This window comes from Borostomias antarcticus (genome assembly GCF_949987555.1).
Source record: "Borostomias antarcticus genome assembly, chromosome: 6".
NCBI lineage: Eukaryota > Metazoa > Chordata > Actinopteri > Stomiiformes > Stomiidae > Borostomias > Borostomias antarcticus.
In genome coordinates this window covers 30,280,989-30,303,453 of record NC_140239.1, presented here as the reverse complement: position 1 = coordinate 30,303,453, position 22,465 = coordinate 30,280,989, and the positions used below count along the sequence as shown (strand labels likewise).

Here is a 22,465-nt window from a genome sequence, read left to right as displayed (position 1 = left end):
TATCCAATCACAGCCATGCCTTCTGTCTAGCTATCCAATCACAGCCATGCCTTCTGTCTATCTATCCAATCACAGCTGCGCGATGAAAGTGACGGCGTCTGCGACATTAGAAAGTTTGGTAGGTGCACAAAAAAGGGTTGACAGAGACGTCATTTCTGTCTGTCAATACTTTCAAGAGTGTCGTACGACGAAGTATAAATTGGCCTTTACTTAGAGGAATAGTTACAGGTGGAGGTCAACCTCTGGAGCCCCGTTTACCCTACAGGGGGCGGCTGTAGCTCAGTTGGTAGAGCGGGTCGTTCAGTGATCGAAGGGTCAGTGGTTCGAATCCCAGCTCCGACTGTCCAAATGTCGAAGTGTCCTTGAGCAAGACACCTAACCCCAAATTGCTCCCAATGAGCAGGTTAGTACCTTGCATGGCAGTTACCGCCATTGGTGTATGAATGTGTGTGTGAATGGGTGAATGAGAGGCCATTGTAAAGCGCTTTGAGTGCCGCTAAGGTGGAAAAGCGCTATATAAGTGCGGTCCATTTACCATTTACAGACTGCTAAACACTCTGGAGACTTATAGTATACAGTACCTACATTACATGATCCAGTACATACACACACACACACTACTTAAAACACATTTAGTAGCTACAAAATGGATGTCTCAAACACTTCACTTACTCAGTCCACTGATTTGTGAGTCTATGATTTAAGCTTAATCTCTGAAAACCTGTCCATAGATGCTGGTCTGGTCAGACACACACACACACACACACAGAGGCACTCATCCGTGTCTGTGTCTCATTGGCTGCACCGCATCACACAGCTGCTCTTCCACTGTCCCACGCATCCCAGAATGCAGCTCTTCAAGGAAGCGTAGCATGGGAGAGCATGGTGTCCATGTTCCTTTGACTCCTCCTCTTCCAGGTGATCTGCAGGGTTCTGATGGGGATTTGGCGTCATGCTGCTTGGGATTGTGGGAGAATGAATCTTGGTAACCAGGCCATGGTCAAATCCTACACCTCCTCCAGACCGCTACGCTCTGCTACCTCCAACCAACCAGTCGCCCCGTCACTCCGAGGCCCCTGCGGTCGATTGGCACGGTCACGGCTCTTCTCTGTCCTGGCCTGTGTGGCGAGATCTTAGCGTGTTGGTGTGGCGTGATCTTAGCGTGTTGGTGTGGCGTGATCTTAGCGTGTTGGTGTGTGTCTGTCATGCTCAGATCCAGAGCCTGGTTAGGAGGAGAGAAGGAAATATGGGGAAAACAGCATGTTAGGTAGAGAGACTGTGTGTGTGTGTGTGTGTGTGTGTGTGTGTGTGTGTGTGTGTGTGTGTATATGCATGGGGGAGGGGGTCTCGGAGTGTGTGTGTGTGTGTGTGTGTGTGTGTGTGCGCGTGTGTGTATGCTTGGGGGGGTGGATCTCTGAGTGTGTGTGTGTGTGTGTGTGTGTGTGTGTGTGTGTGTGTGTGTGTGTGTGTATGCTTGGGGGGGTGGATATCTGAGTGTGTGTGTGTGTGTGTGTGTGTGTGTGTGTGTGTGTGTGTGTGTGTGTGTATGCTTGGGGGGGTGGATCTCTGAGTGTGTGTGTGTGTGTGTGTGTGTGTGTGTATGCTTGGGGGGGTGGATCTCTGAGTGTGTGTGTGTGTGTGTGTGTGTGTGTGTGTGTGTGTGTGTGTGTGTGTGTATGCTTGGGGGGGTGGATATCTGAGTGTGTGTGTGTGTGTGTGTGTGTGTGTGTGTGTGTGTGTGTGTGTGTGTGTATGCTTGGGGGGGTGGATCTCTGAGTGTGTGTGTGTGTGTGTGTGTGTGTGTGTATGCTTGGGGGGGTGGATCTCTGAGTGTGTGTGTGTGTGTGTGTGTGTGTGTGTGTGTGTGTGTGTGTGTGTGTGCGCGCATGTTCACACTCTACACCTCGGACCTCAGATACAACTCTGAGACAGGAGGAGGAGGACAGGAGGAAGAGGACAGGAGGAGGACAGGAAGAGGACAGGAGGAGGACAGGAGGAAGAGGACAGGAGGAGGAGGACAGGAAGAGGAGGACAGGAGGAGGAGGACAGGAGGAAGAGGAGGACAGGAGGAAGAGGACAGGAGGAAGAGGACAGGAGGAGGAGGACAGGAGGAGGACAGGAGGAGGAGGACAGGAGGAAGAGGACAGGAGGAGGACAGGAGGAGGAGGACAGGAGGGGGACAGGAAGAGGACAGGAGGAATTGGACAGGAGGAGGAGGACAGGAGGTGGACAGGAAGAGGACAGGAGGAGGAGGACAGGAAAAGGACAGGAGGAGGAGGACAGGAGGAAGAGGACAGGAGGAGGAGGACAGGAGGAGGACAGGAGGAGGACAGGAAGAGGACAGGAGGAGGAGGACAGGAGGAAGAGGACAGGAGAAGGAGGTGTGATCGTATTTTAACTGATCTAGTCAAAAAGAATTTACCAAGATTCGCACAAAAGGTTAAGTCTGGTTTATTGTGAAAAACATACGAGCGCAAGGACTTCCTGAACAACGAGTGGTTAGTCAGCGAAGTGAATTCAAAGTTTGTCATGCCCAGTCTTATATTCAAGCAAAACACAGGTACGGCGCTTTGAGGATGTGATTGGCTAACTCATTGCACATATGAATGGCAGGCGTGGCCAAGAGTAAAGACATGTGACATGAGAAAAAGGCGGTAGTTTCTAAGAGGGACAAAGGAACAAAAGGATGGTTATTCTGGAGCAGACAGATGGCCTTCTGGAAGCCATTTTGTATGTTAGCACAGAATACTTAGGGGGAGGTGATGAATTACAAAAGGGGGAGAGTTGAGGTGTTTATAATTACAAAGGGAGAGTTGGGTGTTTATAATTATAAAGGGAGATTGAAACCTAGGGGTTGCAGGGGAAAGAAAAGATATGAATCTGAATAGTCTTGAGACTGTGTGTTAAATTCCATGACAACTCCCTCATCTGTGGCTGAACAGCCACATAAAATATATACATCAGATATAAAATAAGCATAATCAAAAAAATAAAATAAATAAAAAATAAACACAAATTTCAAAAACTCTATGCTATACATGTGGAAAGGAAGTAATTTCTCCACTAGGTGGAGCAAGAACAAAAATGCAAATTACGCTTTAAAACTCCTTGTTACAGAAATTTGACAGGAAACAAGGTAAAAAAAACAAAACATGTATAGTCTAAGAGTGGACAACCATTCACCAAAAACCCTTGATTTAAATTTTGAATAAGGCAAAAAGATAAATGGTTAGCAGTGTAAGGAGGGCAAAAAACCTCTTGGTCAATTTAGAGGAAAAACCCAAACTTATTTATCAACTCATGTTTCAACCATTGTAACTCTTGTAAACAAATATGATATTTTTCAGATTATTTCAAAGTTCATTCACTCTTGTGAATAATCGCATGTGATGTGCTATGGAACATAGCTTCCATGTGTGCGTCTCTGAATGTTTAATGTAGGTTCCAGTGTGTGCGATTAGAGGTGCAGTCATTGCTGTTGAGATTGTTCATGTTGTCATACCACAACCACAACCACAAGAAGGAGGTGACCGGCAAGGTCATTTTTCCTCCGATTCCTCGTCAGAGGAGAGGACAGTGTGATGGCCCATGGTTTTGGCCTCTGTGGCGCTGGCTGTCAAGGTCACTCTTGTTCACAGTGTATCCAACAGTCATTTAGGTGACACTTCTCTTTTGGGCAATAGAATGTCATTTGGGGAATGCAAGGCGTCTTCTCTTCTAGATCGCAACTTCAATGTCGCGTTGCTTGAAATCAGTTATGTTCAATGTTAGTGTGTGCAGGTGTGTGTGCGTGTGTGGTGCATCTTGTGAGGAGGTGACCAGCAAGGTCATTTTTCCTCCGATTCCTCGTCAGAGGAGAGGACAGTGTGATGGCCCATGGTTTTGGCCTCTGAGCCCTCTGGTTCAGCTGCATTCTGATCTCCTGGTGTTTGCGATCCCCTGGTGGACCGTCCTCTGCTGCTTGGACCCGTCGGCAATGCTTGCATGGGTCCACGAAGTCTTCTCAGATCGCTGTCTGCGTGGTGAGTAGAACCTGGTACGGCCCGAGCCACCTCGGCGAGTTCCAGCTCCTTCGTCTGTGGTCGTGGACCAGGACCCAATCCCCAGGAGAGATGTGATGCAGGAACCCCTCCTTAGCCTCAGGAAATGGCGGTCCTCACTCTCGGCGCTCCCGCTCCCCCAGCACAGGCTGATGAAGTGCTCCGTCTGTGGATTCACAGATGAGAGACAAACAGAGACAAAACAGAAGAGCAAAAGGAGAGTTCTCTGGTCTGGTCTCCCGGTTCCCTTCTTTGGTCAGGAACGGTTATCAGCAGTCTGTAGGAGATACTCAGAAACATGGTTAAGCGCAAGCTCCTGCTTTGGGGAAAAATGTTGTTATTCAGTCAGGAACACTTAAACAGGGTGTCTGTTGAAGTGTCATTTAGAGCCAGTCTGCAGTATCCCTACAGTGACATCAGGGGCAGTGTTAGAATGACTTCAACACGCCCAGTCCCCAGTCATGATCAAGGCAATTGGATTTGGCTCTAGAATTTCTCTCGCGATTTTATGAAAATAAAATAAAATACCCACATTCTCGTCTCAACAAAACAACACCCCCTAAGGGTGAAAGCAAAAATTTCCTGAAGTCAGGATAAAAATAGAGATGGGGCAAAGAAAATGACACTAAAATGAACTGGCTTCATTTACAATTAACTAATCAAAAACTCCATCAAAGCTTCATTTGTATAGCTAAAATTTGTATATCTAAACCCTCCCTCTTCTGCATTTGAGGACAGAGTATTTGGGCACTGCTTCGGACTAAATGGTCTCTTCTCTGTTTCATACTTATCTGTCGTTCACAGTGAGTTGGTGACATGGCGTTGGCTTTGCATCTCACGAACCCCAGATCGCCCATCTGTAGGGAAACAGGCCAGTAACCTCCATCTCCACCTCCGGTCTGTGCCCGTCTCCTGGTTCGGCATTCACCCATCACTCCCGGAACGACAGTTGTCTGTAAAAAAACACTCAGAAAAAACACTCAGGCCTGATGAATGTGCCTCAAACTATAAACATGAGATATTTAACAAAAACATTAAACACATACAAATAACCAAATAATCACACAGCAGCAAAGCAAATCGGGGGCCAGAGAGATAGCCCCATCGAAAGAGAACAGCCCTCAGCGCTGTCTCATATCCTCTTTTCATGCTGGACCAAGAATGACCCTCAAGTCATTCGTGACTCCACACAGTTCATAGCTTCATGCTGGCGAGGGGCAACCACTCCTTGGTAGCCCACACAATGCACTCCAGGAAAATCTGAAAACATCAACACAGAACTTCACAGAAACAGAACATCCTTACGTCCTCAGCTACATCTGTCTTCTTCTGTTTATTTACCTTAAAAAAAAAAATCTCTCTATCTTGGCTAGTTAAAATCTCCCTTATGGGTTGTTCAAGGGAACTCCAGCAGATGGCGCTGAACCCTAGGTTACAGGATTCTTTCTCTCCTTTCGCCTGCTGTAAATGTGACAGTCTTTGATCCAGTGACCAGTTTTACTACAATGAAAACACGCGTCAGTTCTGTCTCCGTTTTCGTTTCCCTCCCTCGGTTTCATTCTGTAGTTTATTCTGTTTCTATACCCTTGATTCTTGTTCGTGTGACGACCCTGTGGTCGTTGTTGGTTGGGAGCAGACGGAAAAACAGAGTTGGGAGGCGGGGCAGCAGCTGCGGGTGAACCAGTCATAGTTTGGGAAGGATGTGTGAGCTCTGAGTGCCGAGTCGGCGTGATAGAGTTCAAAACGGAATGACTAGGAGGGGGGAGGGACTCTGAATATTCATCTCTCTGATTAACTTCGTCAGCTACGCTTCTTTCTGACTTGAAAAAACACTCGTGTGCGAGTATTTCCCACTTCCTGAATGCATTCCAATCTATCACATTTCCAGGCTCCCTTCCTAACCTAGTCATTTCAAACGCCTGTAACTGAGCCCTAACAGTTGCTAACTCACTAATATTGAGTGTACCGGACAGGGGGAAATCAGAATGCTTCGCCCAGATCAAATACTGTACACAAGCATCATCCCAAAGCCTTTGCGCAACAATCTTAGCTGGCCCAGACAGCGAACTAGTATTGGTATTCATAATTAACACAATACCCTACAGCCTATAATTCAAAACTAACGGTGAAAAGAAAAGTATAGTTAAACACAGGCGGGAAATAAACAAAGGAATATAATTTCGAAAGAAAACAAAGAAACATTAGATTCGACTCACCCAGTCAGGAAGTTCTTTGTTCTCTGGCTCAAGGCGGATCACCGCGAGAGCTGTTTTCCGGCGTCTCCTAGACAACCAGCTAGCCTACTGGAAAAGTATACAAAAATACTTACAATACAAAGCAAGAGCCGAAGCTCAAAAATGCACTCAAAAATCCCACTGAGCCGGCGAAAAATAGCGCTTAGACAAACAAAGACAACACAACGACAAAAACAGACACTCCGGAGATTAGCTGGTAATCGCACTCACTGCGAACTTCAACCCATTTGGAAATCGCACTCACTGCGAACTTCAACCCTGTGGGAATCGCACTATCTGCGAACTTCAACCCTGTGGGAATCGCACTATCTGCGAACTTCAACCCTGTGGAAATCGCACTATCTGCGAACTTCAATAGGTTCCCTTCTGTGCTAATTCTGGAACATCGAGCTAAAGCAACCCAAAACGTTATCCTAGAAGTGCACTCTCACTTCTTAACTACAGCCGAGCCGACAAACAATCTAAACTGTAGTCTACATCAACTGTAAGGGAGCGAGTCCCAACCCCAAAATTACACCTCTTCTGAAGAGAACCCCCGGTAGCCTAAACAAGGACGAAGTCAGAGAACAATGCAATATCACCAATCCTAAACTGCCATTGTTAAAAACAACGCCTTTCGCCACCACCTTCCCCGGGGAGTTTTGCTTTCAACAATACGCCAGACCATCACAATCCGAAACTAAAACAAGGTAAATACAACTCAGAACCATAAGAGGGTTCGTTTAAACGTACCTGTGAGCTTCAAGAATCCAGTGGAAGAATTTAGGAAATAATCTCAGCGTGCGCTCTAGCGCAAGAGAGAAAATTGACTTTCCGAGCCCACTATGGACCGACACGTCTGTCGATCAATTCATCCACTGGAATCCCGAAGCAACACGCAGGTAGTTCTCCCTTTTCGCCATTTCCGTCGCCAACTGTGATCGTATTTTAACTGATCTAGTCAAAAAGAATTTACCAAGATTCGCTCAAAAGGTTAAGTCTGGTTTATTGTGAAAAACATACGAGCGCAAGGACTTCCTGAACAACGAGTGGTTAGTCAGCGAAGTGAATTCAAAGTTTGTCATGCCCAGTCTTATATTCAAGCAAAACACAGGTACGGCGCTTTGAGGATGTGATTGGCTAACTCATTGCACATATGAATGGCAGGCGTGGCCAAGAGTAAAGACATGTGACATGAGAAAAAGGCGGTAGTTTCTAAGAGGGACAAAGGAACAAAAGGATGGTTATTCTGGAGCAGACAGATGGCCTTCTGGAAGCCATTTTGTATGTTAGCACAGAATACTTAGGGGGAGGTGATGAATTACAAAAGGGGGAGAGTTGAGGTGTTTATAATTACAAAGGGAGAGTTGGGTGTTTATAATTATAAAGGGAGATTGAAACCTAGGGGTTGCAGGGGAAAGAAAAGATATGAATCTGAATAGTCTTGAGACTGTGTGTTAAATTCCATGACAGAGGACAGGAGGAGGACAGGAGGAAGAGGAGGAGGAGGACAGGAGGAAGAGGACAGGAGGAGGAGGACAGGAGGAGGAGGACAGGAGGAAGAGGACAGAAGAAGGACAGGAGGAGGAGGACGGGAGGAAGAGGACGGGAGGAGGTCAGGAGGAAGAGGACAGGAGGAGGACAGGAGGAGGACAGGAGGAGGAGGACAGGAAAACGACAGGAGGAGGAGGACAGGAGGAGGAATGCAGAGCCCTTGTGGAGGACCTGTTGGATGGTGTGAGCTGAACCACCTGCAGCTCAACGTGGGGAACACCAGGGAGTTGGTGGTTGACTTGACCCTTGACCCTTGACCCGCGCGCCACAGTTTCCTTCCAGGGGGTTCAGGCTGAGGTTGTCCAGTCATAATAATAATAATAATAATAATAATAATAATAATGATGATGATAATAATAATAAACTTTATTTATATACCACCTTTTTAAACAAATATTACAACGTGCTTTACAAACAATCAGCTGTACACCAAAACACTGGCTAAAACACAAACAGTGGAAAATATAAGTAAAAAAGTAGCCTAATTGAAAATATGAAACTCAGCACAGGGAAGGTAGCATAAAAAGATCAAATAAAAATAATAAAACAATTACGTCTTAAGAAGAGATTCGAAAGTAGAGACAGTGTTAAATGGACTGCACTTATATAGCGCTTTTCCACCTTAGCGGCACTCAAAGCGCTTTACAATGACCTCCCATTCACCCATTCACACACACACTCACACACCAATGGCGGCAGCTGCCATGCAAGGTGCTAACCTGCTCATTGGGAGCAATTTTGAGGTTAGGTGTCTTGCTCAAGGACACTTTGACATGCCGACAGTTGGAGCTGGGATTCGAACCGCTGACCCTTCGATCATTGAACGACCCGCTCTACCAACTGAGCTACAGTCGCTCCATGTGTTGGCTAGTCTCAGATCCTCAGGCAAGGCGTTGCAAAGGTTAGGAGCCCTAACTGCAAACGCCCTCATATAAGTAGCCTACCTAGCTGGGTGTGCACCTGGAATGGGCAGAAATCACTGACACCATCTATAACAGAGCCGACTCTACTTCCTGAGGAAGCTCAGGTCCTTTGATGTGTGTAGAGCGTGCCTCCCACTGATCTTCAGTCTGTCTGCCTCCCACTGATCTCCAGTCTGTCTGCCTCCCACTGATCTCCAGTCTGTCTGCCTCCCACTGATCTCCAGTCTGTCTGCCTCCCACTGATCTCCAGTCTGTCTGCCTCCCACTGGTCTCCAGTCTGTCTGCCTCCCACTGATCTCCAGTCTGTCTGCCTCCCACTGATCTCCAGTCTGTCTGCCTCCCATTGATCTCCAGTCTGTCTGCCTCCCACTGATCTCCAGTCTGTCTGCCTCCCATTGATCTCCAGTCTGTCTGCCTCCCACTGATCTCCAGTCTGTCTGCCTCCCATTGATCTCCAGTCTGTCTGCCTCCCATTGATCTCCAGTCTGTCTGCCTCCCACTGATCTCCAGTCTGTCTGCCTCCCATTGATCTCCAGTCTGTCTGCCTCCCACTGATCTCCAGTCTGTCTGCCTCCCATTGATCTCCAGTCTGTCTGCCTCCCACTGATCTCCAGTCTGTCTGCCTCCCACTGATCTCCAGTCATTTCCCCTCCAAGGTCAAACGATCCAAACTTGCCATCAACATAAGATTATAAATAGATGTACCCTACCCTACCTTACATACCCTAACCTGCCCTACCCTACCCTACCCTACCCTACATACCCTAACCTGCCCTACCCTACCCTACCTTACATACCCTAACCTGCCCTACCCTACCCTACCTTACATACCCTAACCTGCCCTACCCTACCCCACGTACCGTTTTAGGACCAACCCCCAAAGGTACAACCAGAGAGAGGGAGGATGGGGGAGTGCACCGATGATTTGTGAATCTTGAAATGACTTCTTGCAACAAGATTGAGTGATAGACCACTGGGCTAGAGCTAAGCTGGTTTAGAGAGGGGAGAGAAGGGACACATAGATCCTAGATTAATCAGAGACAGGCATATAGCCTATGTAACAGAGTTAGAAAAAGACTATTGGTTATGTGAGTTTAGCTGTAATTGAGCAGCCCTCGCAGTGTTAGTTGTTGTGGAGCCCCCTTTGGAGTTGTGGTGTACTGCAGGTCTGCGTGTGTTTTTTGTCCTTGTGGTTTTGCCGTAGTAGGCTTGACTGCATGAGGTAGGCCTGTGTGCGTAGTGTAAAATGATCCTTGTATTTTATTATTTGTGTGGAAAACCCCGTAATTTAGTTGAGAAACACTGATGCATTGCATAGATACTATTTGTTATACACTGTGATGATTTCTGTTAAGTTTTGTCCACTGGATTGTAAGTTTATAGGCTACCACGTTTCTGTTTACTGGCTTGTAACGTTGCGTTCTGGTTGCTGCTCAGGTTGCTTCAAATACGTAAATAGATTTTCTCAGATTTCTAAATTTAGCCATGTGCTCTGGAAATTCTGCTAGCATACTGTTTCTGTTCAAAATAATGTGTTCGTAATGTTTGATGGAAATGTGTGTTCTTTCTGTAAACAAGTGATCCCGATGTTGGAGAGAGAAAGCAGAGCAGTAGCGGTAGGCTTGACTGCATGAGCCCCAGAGGAATCGCAGACTCCTGGAAGACCAGTGTTTTATGTTGTGTCTTCCACTCAGAATAAACTGCTCAAAGCACATCGTCACCTGTCCATCCTGCGACTGCTTGACCGTAGTTACCGACTCCATTCACACCCAGGCCTCACGTTTACCAGGTAGGTCTCCTACAGTCCAGTGTAACATCATCTTAAGCATGTCCAGTAATAATACCTCAAATTAGGAAGGGCCAGGCCAGCAAGTTGTTCAGCTCTCTGAAGGGCACTCTTGCTAATTGTATTATTCCAGATAAACAGTGTTATGCTTCTCTCCAATGAGTTGAATGTTTTTTTTTTTAAATCAAGATAGGAATGTCTTGAAAAAGGTAAAGACATTTTTGCTTGACTATTTTATTGTACTATTATTTTTGTTATTTATTTGTTGTTGTAATGCACTATTTCTTATGTAGTGAAGTGGGTTCTCCCTGTATCTATGTCTCTGTGACTTGACTCCAAAGGCTATTCTTGGTGTTACTGATCATCCAAGGGCTAAAGGATATTGGCAGGGTAAGCTGAGTAGACTTGCACAACATCTGGATTGATGCCACCAGGGCCTAGGGTCCTAATATGGTAGCAGACCCTGTGTGTCCAGTAGAGAATAGTCTTGTCTCTGAAACTATAAGTTAGGTTATAAGGCTTATAAGCTGTGTGACGGTAAAATGATTCAGTTGTTATTGGCCGGGTTTCCCGATAAAGAACCTTCTTAAGGAACCCTTCTTAAGCAACCCTTTGCATGGGAGTTAAGAAGTACTTTGGAGTTAAGAAGCTTCTTAACTCGTTCAGGAAACCCGGCCATTATTGTTTGGCCTACAACTCTGCATGAGCTAAATAAATCTGGATCTACGATTCTCTCGTCTGTCAACTTCTTTATTGAGTACCTAATAATTACACTAAGCAAATTTCTCTTATGTATACTATATATTGATTAGTCATCAGTAGCCTATATGTTTAATCATTGATCTGTTTTTCCCTTCTCTGTTGTTCTTGCTGCTGTAATGCCCCCTGAGGATGATTCAAGTTGATTCAGATTCAGATTCCTCTATTGTTACATCCGAGTTCAGGTACAGGGAGTAAACATCTCGTCTTGCCCCCCCATCCTCGCAGCAGCAATAAATAAATACACACAGTACAGTGCAATATAAAGACGACTTAAATATAAACTAAATATAAACAGTATTTACAAAATATAACAACATAAACTAAGTGAGTATAACAGATGTGAACTAAATTATTTAAATTAAGTGTAACTAGCAGCAGTAAGTAGTATTGTAGTGCAAATGTGCTGTATAGTGCAGGTGTGGGTGACGGCAGAGGAACAGGCATCATATCATAGATCCAGTCTATCCATAATCGGGATGAGGAGACTGCTGTCTGTAGAATAACTGTTCCTCGCCCACCGGCCAGCAGAGAAATTGCTACAAGTGGTAAAAACAATCTGCCTGCTGAAAAATGACAGCACCCCCTAACTCAGATAGCAAAGTCTAGCACCTGATGACCTCTGTTGGACTAGAACACATCCACTGATATCCACTAGCCTGGCTTCACGCTGATCACGTGATCTCAAATGCTGTTACTCTTATCTTGGAGAGAGGTCATGTGATCAGGGTGGTGAAGTCAGGTTAGTGGATATATCGGTGGATATGTGCTATTGAAGTGCAATAAAGTGTGTTTTAGACATTATAAAATGTGAGGGGCTGCAAGTGTAGCCATCTTGGAGAAAAGGCTTTCACCTTTCCAAAACTGTCTCTCTCTCTCTCTCCTCCTCCATCTCTCTCCTCCCCCCTCCCTCTCCTCCTCCATTTCTCTCTCTTCCTCCATCTCTCTCCTCCTCCATCTCTCTCTCTCTCCTCCTCCATCTCTCTCTCCTCCCCCTCCCTCTCCTCCTCCATCTCTCTCTCCTCCTCCATCTCTCTCTCCTCCTCCATCTCTCTCCTACCTGTGTGTTGCAGGACTGTAGTCGACAGCCCCAGCCTTCATGCATCGAGGTCGATCCAAGATGGCGGACCTGCCCCCCCTTCCTGGGCTCAGTGACTCGGTGGAGTGGACCCCTCATCTGGAGACACCCTCTCAACGTACGCATACAGAGTACAAGTAGTACTAGTAGAGTAGTACTATAGTAGTAGGCTATTGTGTGGTAATAGTACTGTAGTAGTAGTAGTCACTACTGTAGTGTAATGTTATGCTGACAGTGTCAGCCTGATCCCTGCCCTCTGAAAGGTGTGTGTGTTTCTGCGTTTTGTTCTACATATCTCCCCAAGTTTTAGCGTTGTACTGTTAGCAGGGACGTGCCCTGGATGCTAGAGGGGCGGGGCTTAAGTTTAAAAACGGGCACTTAAGTTGGTCGGCGCACGCAGCACATTTTTACATTAATTGGAAAAATATTGAATGTAAATTAATATGCAAAGTAGGCTACTACAGTACAAGCCATAAATAGCTAAATTACCTGTTTGCTAGCTGCACATCCACATTGCTGTGAGTGATATTACCACATTAGTCATTTAACAGATGCTTTTATCCAAAGGGACAGTACTGTAATGTAGGTCAGTTCTACTACAGTACTTGGCCAGAACTCACAAGTGCATCTCCTTTCTAAACAAGTTACTATGAGATATAACAAAGGCCATGTGTAATGGTGTGATATGTAATGTAATTTTTGTGCCAACAAATTAGTTTTATATAATTCACATAATTATATCACAATTTAAAGAGCAACAGAACACTGGTTTATTCTTATTTTATGTTTCACAAATCAGATAACCTTCAGCTTCTACTAGTTGGTTTATAAAGCACTGAATGGTTTAGGGCCAAAATATATTTCTGATCTGCTGCTACGTTATATGAACCACCCAGACCTCTCAGGACATCTGGCACAGGCCTGCTTTCTGTCCCCAGAGTTAAAACAAAACATGGAGAAGCAGCGTTCAGTTTTTATGCTCCACATATCTGGAACAAACTTCCAGAACACTGCAGGTCTGCTGCAACTCTCAGTTCTTTGAAATCAAGACTTTTCTATGCTTGTCACAGTAGAGGGTGGGGGGGATGTAGGTTGCCACTGTGATGAAGATGCATTACCCTAAAGCAACCCAGTAGAATGATGAATGGTTAAGTTAGAAGCCTACAATCAAAATGGAACTGTTACTGTTTAATGATTATATTAGAGAACATTTAGCCTATTTTATTTAATTAGAAAGAGAGAGAGAGCTGACTTTACCTAGCTAATATTCGGCTACATTATCTAGCTAGTTACTGATACAATAAGACAACCTTAAAACTCATGAGGGAGAGAGAAAGAGAGAGATTGATGATCGCATAGTACTAGCAAAAGGTAAAGCACATCAATATATCACTATACAAAGAAAATTAGCATGTTTACTAATGTTAGCCAGTACCTGTAACATGCCTGTCTGCCTCAAAAAGACATTTACTCGACTGACTATCGAGTGCCTCTAGCGTGCGCGTTCAGGTGCGTTTGTTTCGCATGCAGGCGTTTCGCTCACAGTGCGCGCTGCCGTACCTAAGTAGGTAAGTTTTGCATCACCTGGGAGTAACAAATTATTTTCTGTATGCGTTTGTCTCATGTTAACCCCATGTGACGTGTATGTGTGTGTGATGTGTGTGTGTATGTGTGTGTCAGATGTGTTAGAGGTGAAGCAGAGGTCAGAGGTGAACCTATACCGCAGAGCGAGGAACCTGAGAGAAAGAGCCAGAGTCAACTACACCGAGCAGAAGGAGCAAGAAGATGACCACTACCTCTGTAAGAGAGCTGCTCTCTCTCTGTATATCCTCTCTCTCTCTTCTCTCTTTCTTCCTGTTTCGCCCTGCTCAGCCTCTACTCTCTGTTTCTCTCTCCTCAGTCTCTAGGGCTGGGTATCCATTCCAATTTCAAGAATCGATTCGATTCCGATTCACAAGGTTCAGAATCGATTATCACGATTCGATTCAATATCGATTCTGTTAGTGTTACTAAAATCTGATTTTTTAAAGCTGTAACCTTAATTACATGACTGCCAAGTTATGCAGCACATCAATACTAGGGCTGGGTATGGATACTGATTTCCAAAAATGAATCATTGCATGAATTAATGAACTATTCATTGCTTAATTTATTAATTCATTCATTAAATAAAAGATTGATTTTGTGAAAAATACAAAGTAGTAAAAGTTAAGAGTGCGTACAGCTCTGATTTTGCTTCAGCCAGTCTTTCACACTTTTATTGAAGCCTTCACTATGTTGGATTAACTTTAATTCTGTTGGAAGTGTGTTCCACAATTGAGCTCCCTTAATGGAAAAGGCTGACTGTCTTTCTCATGTCTCTTTAAACTCCTTTTCTCTCTCCATCTCTACCTCTCTCTTTCTCTCTCTCTAATGCACTACGTCTCTCTCATCCCCCTCTCCTGTCCTCTCCAGACTGTGAGGAGTGTGAGTCTTTCTTCCTGGAGGAGTGTGAGCTCCACGGCCCCCCCCTCTTCATACCGGACACCCCGGTGGTCCTGGGGGTGTCTGACCGGGCCAGACTGACCCTCCCACACGGCCTGGAGGTCAAGAGGTCACGGATACCCGGGGTGGGACTGGGAGTCTTCAACTGTGGGGAGGCGGTTGCCAAGGGAACCCACTACGGCCCCTATGAGGGGGAGGTGATGGAGAAGGAGGAGGCCATCAAGAGCGGATACTCCTGGGTGGTGGGTATGAGGGCGATGGGGTGTGTGTGTGTGTGTGTGTGTGTGTGTGTGTGTGTGTGTGTGTGTGTGTGTGTGTGTGTGTGTGTGTGTGTGTACTCCTGGGTGGTGGGTATGAGGGCCGTGGTGTGTGTGAACAGGTGTTCTGATGAACCTCATGAACTAATGTTTGATGAAGAAATTAAATTTGACCGTTTTTTTCCCGTTTGACATTAGACGTCTCTGTGTTCTCAGATCAAGAGCAGAAACTGTGACAAGTACATCGATGCCAAAAGAGAGACGCACTCCAACTGGATGAGGTGAGGAACCGAGTCAATTGGTGTCTATCTACATCCCTCCTCTCTCTCACTTCAGATAAACCATCTCTCCAGTTTTGAATCTTTCTCTCCCTCCATACAGTCAGTCCCAACATCTCACCCACTTTGTTTTCTCCTTCCTCCCGTCTCTCCCTCCCTCACCTGTTTGTTTTCATGAAACCACCCCCCCCTCTCCCCCAGGTATGTGAACTGTTCCCGTACTGAGGAAGAGCAGAACCTGGTAGCGTTTCAGTACCGTGGAGGGATCCTGTTTCGCTGCCGTCGGCTGCTGGCTGTCGGGGAGGAGCTGCTGGTCTGGTACGGACAGGAGTACAGATACAAGAGCATCTCCTTCGACTACTTCTGGGACAAAAAGAGAACCGCTAAAGGTATCTGTCCTCAACTCTTCTTCCCTCTGTCTTCTCCTCAATCTCGCTCTCATACACCTCTTTCCTTAAAGCTGAAAGAACCAGAGGTCTGCTATTATTATGTCGTCCTCAGACGAGCTTGACAGCGAAGTCTCCAATCATCTCGGTCGTCCGTACATCAAGCCAGTTTCTCAGAACTCTCCACTCTGGCTATTCTCCGTCTGTAGGCTACACTCGCAGCTCACATTCTCTACGCTACGATCGGCTTGTTGGTGCCTGGAATATTGTGTGCAATATGGCTGAATATTTATCAGATTTTGAGGATATAGAAGATGACTTAGAATATGATGGAAGCTGATCGTAGCGTAGAGGTGAGCCACGAGTGTAGCCTACAGACGGAGAATAGCCAGTCTGCGCTCTGCGCATGCGTGCTGGAGCAAGTGGGGAAGCTTTATTTTTCATTTCTAAAGACGTTTCTAAAGATCATATTACAGAGGCATGTGAAAACCACAACAAGCACTCGCTCTATGGAAGCACAACTAGCGATTCATGAAAATAGATTGATGAAAACAACCGTTTCGTGGCAGAAAATACATTTTTTAGAAGCTGCATTCTCGGTGCCCCGTCCGCCGCCATTACATGGATATACTTGTCTCGCGCTGGATTTTAAATTTCTTCTACAGGCCTCCGAATTACACCAAAGTTATCTCGGTGAGTCAAATGTCTTGTAATATGCCGTAAATAAGGTCCAGGTTGTCGAAAAAGAGCCTTCTCCTTTAATTGGTGCCCCTTTGTTGGCTCCCAGAGCACCAACTTGCTGGCTGGGAGTTCATGATGTCTGTGGCAGTGGCCAGCAAGTTTCATCCTCCTGGATGCCACTTTCTCACTCAGCTTTGGTAGCCCCCCATACAGATGCTTCTTGGTAACATGCTCGTTCTGGTTGACATTTAGCACCACACGCAGCATTCTGGTGTAGCACCCATCCATCTGCAGGGTGGGCTTCAGGGTCCAAGTTTCACAGCCGTAAAGGAGGACAGACTCCACGGTCGCATGGAAGAAGCTCAGTTTGATGTGTCGAGGGAGATTGGAGTTCCACACACTATTCGTGCCATTCAGGGCCTTCCATGTCAGCGCTTTTCTCACCTTAAGGTCCTGTTCTAATGAGTTGACCCAGGAACCCAGGTATTTGAAGTTGCTAACTTTTGCCAGAGCATTGCCCCATGCTGCCTTGAGAGGTAGGTGGTCCAGGGGGGTTGTTGTAAGTGATTGCCTCAGTCTTCTTTGCATTCAACCTGAGGCCAACCCTGGCACATTCTGCCTCTACTCTGTTCAAGAGCTCCTGTGCCTGCTCCACACAGTTGGACATCAGACAGATGTCACCTGCATAGTCCATGTCTGCCAGGACTACAGCAGGGTTTCTTCTAGACTTCCTAGGTGTTATTATGAAGCCAAGCTCCTGCTCCTGCCCACTGATGGCTTTCCTAAGCGCGTAGTCCAGGGCTACAATGAAGAGGAAGGGGGCAAGAGTGTCCCCCTGTAGCACCCCTGCTAGGATGTTGAACTCCTCACTGTTGCCATCCGGGGTTAACACTCTGGCTTTTGTGCCCCTGTACATGGTCTCTATGGCCCGGAGTAGGATAGGAGGGACCCCGTAGGACTTAAGGATTTTCACCATCACGCCTCTGTGTATTGAGTCAAATGCTTTTTTGAAATCAATAAAACACACGACTGCTGTTAGGTTGTTCCTTTTCACCTCCTCGATGGTCCTCCTTAAGGCCAGGATCTGGGCTATGGTGGTCCTTCCTTTTCTGAAGCCATTTTGGTTGTCCCTCAGGTGAGGGTCAATGACATCTCGAATCCGGTTTAGTAGCATGCGGTTGTACATTTTTCACTATGACACATGTCAGGCTAATGCCACGATAGTTGTCTGGCTTAGACAGATCTCCAGATTTCGGTATCGGATGATGTTGGAGAGGGACCATATATCAGGCTTGATGTTTTCTATCTGAGCTTGGTTGCAGATCTCCAATATGATGTTGTCGAGATCACAGTTCTTAGGGACCTCTGGGGGGATGTCATCCAGCCCAGCGCTTTTCCCTTGCTTCAGAGCGCACTTCGCTGTGGCAAACTCCATAGCTGTAAAGGGGCCATCGTCAATCATAAGTTTTGTGAGGACTGCAGGTATTTCTTTCTCAGCTCCTTCCACTGTCGGGTGTGTGCCTAGGAGATCCTGGAAGTGGGTGAACCAGGAGGCCACTCTCTCCTCTGGGCTGCAGCCTGCTAGTTGTCCCTCCCTTGCCCTCTTGCGCCCACTCATCTCGTTTATGACCTTCCATGACTCCTTATACTGTCGTTCGCCATGCATCGCCTCCACCTTCCTCACCTTCTCCATCAGCTCCTCCACTTTGATCCTGTTGTAGGTGTTGAACAGCTGCTGTTTGGCCTCATTCAACACCTTCTGACTCTCTAAGGTCCTCTCTTCCTCAAAGCTTCTTCGCGCCTCCTCCATCCGTGCCAGCGCCCTCATGACCTCTGGGTGCTTGGATGTGGGGGAGGCTCTGAGTCTCCTCTTTGTCGGCACCCACCTCCTTGTTGCCTCCTCGTTAGCAGCGAGAAACTGCCCATATGCTGTCTGAGGCTTTTCCTCTTCGGCCTGCAGTTGTAAGCGGTGTTCTCACCTCCGCCGTGTAGCTGGCCTGGATGGCGGGGCTTCTTGCGAAGGCCTCCCAGTTGGGCCGGGGCCTCGGGATGTTCTTGGGGACCCTCAGGCTCAGACGCAGCCTCACAGAGACCACACGGTGGTCGGAGCCTACAGAGTCGAATGTACTGTACGACTCTGCGTTGAGGATGGACGTCCTCCATTTCCTTCTTACCAGTATGTCCAACTGACGTAGCATACCGTTAGCTCGGTCCAGGAATGTCCATCTCTTGCCTATTCTCTTACGGAACAAGGTGTTGGCGGCCAGGAGTGTGTGTTCTGTGAGCAGAGTAGTTAGATGTTCTACGTTGCGATTGGTGTTGTTGTGGTATGTGAAGGGTGCATCTTCTGGTCCGAGCCTTGCAATGAAGTCCCCCAGGATTATCAGGAAGTTGTGAGCTGGCACATGGTGGATCACTGTGCTTAGGTCCTCGTAGAACTTCTCCACTTCCTCAACTGGTGCTGCGTTGGTGGAAGAGTACACACTCATGACAGTTGTTACCGGGTTCCCCTCGAAGTCAGCGATAAGGATCTTGTCGGTGTGTTGCTGCACCCTACGAAGAGCTTTTCGTGCTCGAGGGCTAACCATTAGCCCCACGCCACCTGTGGCGGCCTGGGCATCATTCTGCCATGCAGATGAGGTGATGAACCAACATTCCCCCACTCTGCGGTATACAATTGGCTGGTCAGTGTGCACTCTCCTGTGCTCCTGGACTCCCAGGATCTCCACTCCCCTCTCACCAACACAGTGCGCTAGTTCCTCTAGCCGTGTCTCCTCCCTTACTGTGTTTGCGTTGAAGGTTCCCATAATAAATGGTCTCCTACAGCGCAAAAGTGCATTGGACAGTGGGCTGTGGTCAGACTGAACCCTTCCTCTCCAATGGAGAGGGTTTGGGGTCCAGTCGTCATAGTGTCCCCCCAAGGGATGACCAGCACCACCGTCCGATGCTTGGATCCTGTGGACTCCCGCCGCTGGAAGTATAGGGTTCTCAATGATCGGTGTCTCCATTGTCAGGCTTTACAAAGCTAGTTAAGGACTGTGGGGCGCAACTCCTCACAGCCCTACTCTGGCCGTTTTGGGCTTAAAGCCCTCATCCGCCCTTGCTCCACACCTTCAGATGGTATATGGTGCGGAGCCAGGCGCGAGCAGCACCTGTGGTTTTTGTTCGCAGTGACCTTCTCCTAGATGGGTTGTCTACCATGGCTATGAGCCCCATCTGCACATGCTATTTGACCATAGCTGGGACAGTGGTTGGCAGGAGCCAGGGCATGTCCACATACAGATGGGCCTGCGCGCCTTGCCTCTGTGGCCCACTGTTGCTCCGAGATCCCTTACAGTTTAGCCTGGGACCGCGAGGTACCCAGTTACCATGTGTGGCCGCGGGGACTGGGGAGGCACTGTTGGAGTCTTGGCGGTGGAGTGGCTTTGTACCGGCAGAAGGAGACTTACGCACTCAGCTCCTCTTTTCACCCTCAGTGAGGAGGGCTAGACAGCGGCGGTAGCTGAAAGCAGAGTAGCAAGCAGAAGCGGCATGCAGCATGCACTAACTACAAGCACTACTACCACAGATCTACTGCACTACGCATCACACAACCCTGCACAGTAATGCACACACACTGCTAGTCATAATAGTAACCACTGTCCAAGTAACTCTCCTCTGCCATCCTTCCCTCGCTCCTCTCCTCTGTCTTTTTCCCATGGTGCCAGCCAGCAGCCAAGACGTGTGCATACAACCTGAAAATCAGGACACTCATGGATGCAACGAAACAGGAGACGCTACGTCACAAACTGCAACGGCACCTGTGCAAATTGCTGTTGTGCGGCACACAAATTGCCGATGTTAGGCAGGCACACTAGCTATATACAGAATGGAATGCTGTAGGTTGCCATGGAACATGGTAGTGTGACTAATGTTAATGAGTGCTGGCTAGCTTATTCTAGCTAAATTAGCTAATGCCATGGGCTTCAACGTATTCGTGCTTGTTTTCTCTTCTCTCTCTCCTCTTCTTTTTTTCACTCCTCTCTCTCCTCTGTTTCTCTCCCTCACTCGAGCTCAGCCAGAGGAACCTCTTGCATATTTTTCTCTCTCCTGTCCTCATTCTGAAGTTGTGGTGTCATTGCCCCCCCCCCACTAGTTACATATAATCACTCTATATGGTATTTGAACTTGTACTACAGGTGTGAGCCTCCTTTTTAATGTTTGTCTCTCTCTCTTTTACTTTCCCAGGAGCGATGTCAGACTTGTCCCAGACTCAGGTGTTCTCCTGCTCCGAGTGCCCATTCACCTACATCCCCCAGATGAAGCTCCACAAGCACCTCAAGAGGAGCCATGACAACCTCTACGTCTCTCTGCTGAGGAACGGAGAGATCAAACCAGAGACTCTCTCCTTGTCTTCCTCCTCCTCTCAATCACTCCCTATCACCACCTCCAACACCCCCCTCACACCAGCTCCCGCCCAGACACAGACAGACAAGCGAAGACCGTACCACTGTGGGAAGAACTTCATTCAGTCAATAAACTTAAAGACACACCAGCGTGTTCATACAGGAGAGAAGCCATACCACTGTGACCAGTGTGGGAAGAACTTCACTAAGTCAGGAGAGTTAAAGACACACCAGCGTGTTCATACAGGAGAGAAGCCATACCACTGTGACCAATGTGGAAAGAGCGTCACTACATCAAGAGAGTTAAAGACACACCAGCGTGTTCATACCGGAGAGAAGCCATACCACTGTGACCAGTGTGGGAAGAACTTTACTAGGTCAGATAATTTGAAGATACACCAGCTTTGTCATACAGGAGAGAAGCCATACCACTGTGACCAGTGTGGGAAGAACTTCACTACGTCAGAAAAGTTAAAGATACACCAGCGTGTTCATACCGGAGAGAAGCCATACCACTGTGACCAGTGTGGGAAGAACTTCACTACGTCAGGAAACTTAAAGATACACCAGCGTGTTCATACCGGAGAGAAGCCATACCACTGTGACCAGTGTGGGAAGAACTTCACTATGTCAGGAACCTTAAAGACACACCAGCGTGTTCATACAGGAGAGAAGCCATACCACTGTGACCAGTGTGGGAAGAACTTCACTACGTCAGGAGAGTTGAAGATACACCAGCGTGTTCATACAGGAGAGAAGCCATACCACTGTGACCAGTGTGTGAAGAACTTCACTACGTCAGGAGAGTTAAAGACACACCAGCGTTTTCATACAGGAGAGAAGCCATACCACTGTGACCAGTGTGGGAAGAGCTTCATTCAGGCAGGAAACTTAAAGATACACCAGCGTGTTCATACAGGAGAGAAGCCATACCACTGTGACCAGTGTGGGAAGAACTTCACTACGTCAGGAAAGTTAAAGATACACCAGCGTGTTCATACAGGAGAGAAGCCATACCACTGTGACCAGTGTGGGAAGAACTTCACTATGTCAGGAGATTTAAAGACACACCAGCGTGTTCATACAGGAGAGAAGCCATACCACTGTGACCAATGTGGAAAGAACTTCACTACATCAAGAGAGTTAAAGACACACCAGCGTGTTCATACAGGAGAGAAGCCATACCACTGTGACCAGTGTGGAAAGAACTTCACTACGTTAGGAGAGTTGAAGTTACACCAGCGTGTTCATACAGGAGAGAGGCCATACCACTGTGACCAGTGTGGGAAGAACTTCACTAGGTCAGGACACTTAAAGACACACCAGCGTGTTCATATAGGAGAGAAGCCATACCACTGTGACCAGTGTGGGAAGAGCTTCATTACGGCAGATCACTTAAAGTCACACCAGCGTGTTCATACAGGAGAGAAGCCATACCACTGTGACCAGTGTGGGAAGAGCTTCATTCAGGCAGGAAACTTAAAGATACACCAGCGTGTTCATACAGGAGAGAAGCCATACCACTGTGACCAGTGTGGGAAGAACTTCACTACGTCAGGAGACTTGAAGATACACCAGCGTGTTCATACAGGAGAGAAGCCATACTACTGTGACCAGTGT

The 22,465-nt window shown here is 47.1% G+C and overlaps 1 protein-coding gene across 1 annotated transcript; it reads left to right on the top strand.

Annotated features, from left to right (window-relative positions):
• Window positions 1-9,998: 9,998 nt before the first annotated feature.
• On the top strand, window positions 9,999-22,244 carry LOC311310622 (histone-lysine N-methyltransferase PRDM9-like; the record flags this gene model as incomplete). The annotated part of the gene is made up of 8 exons (XM_084440132.1): window positions 9,999-11,481; window positions 12,370-12,492; window positions 14,055-14,174; window positions 14,829-15,100; window positions 15,332-15,396; window positions 15,595-15,782; window positions 20,688-21,727; window positions 22,236-22,244. The coding sequence occupies exons 2-8, from the start codon at window positions 12,396-12,398 to the stop codon at window positions 22,242-22,244; spliced, it is 1,791 nt and encodes a 596-aa protein (XP_084296258.1). The 5' UTR covers window positions 9,999-11,481; window positions 12,370-12,395.
• Between the last annotated feature and the right edge of the window lie 221 nt (window positions 22,245-22,465).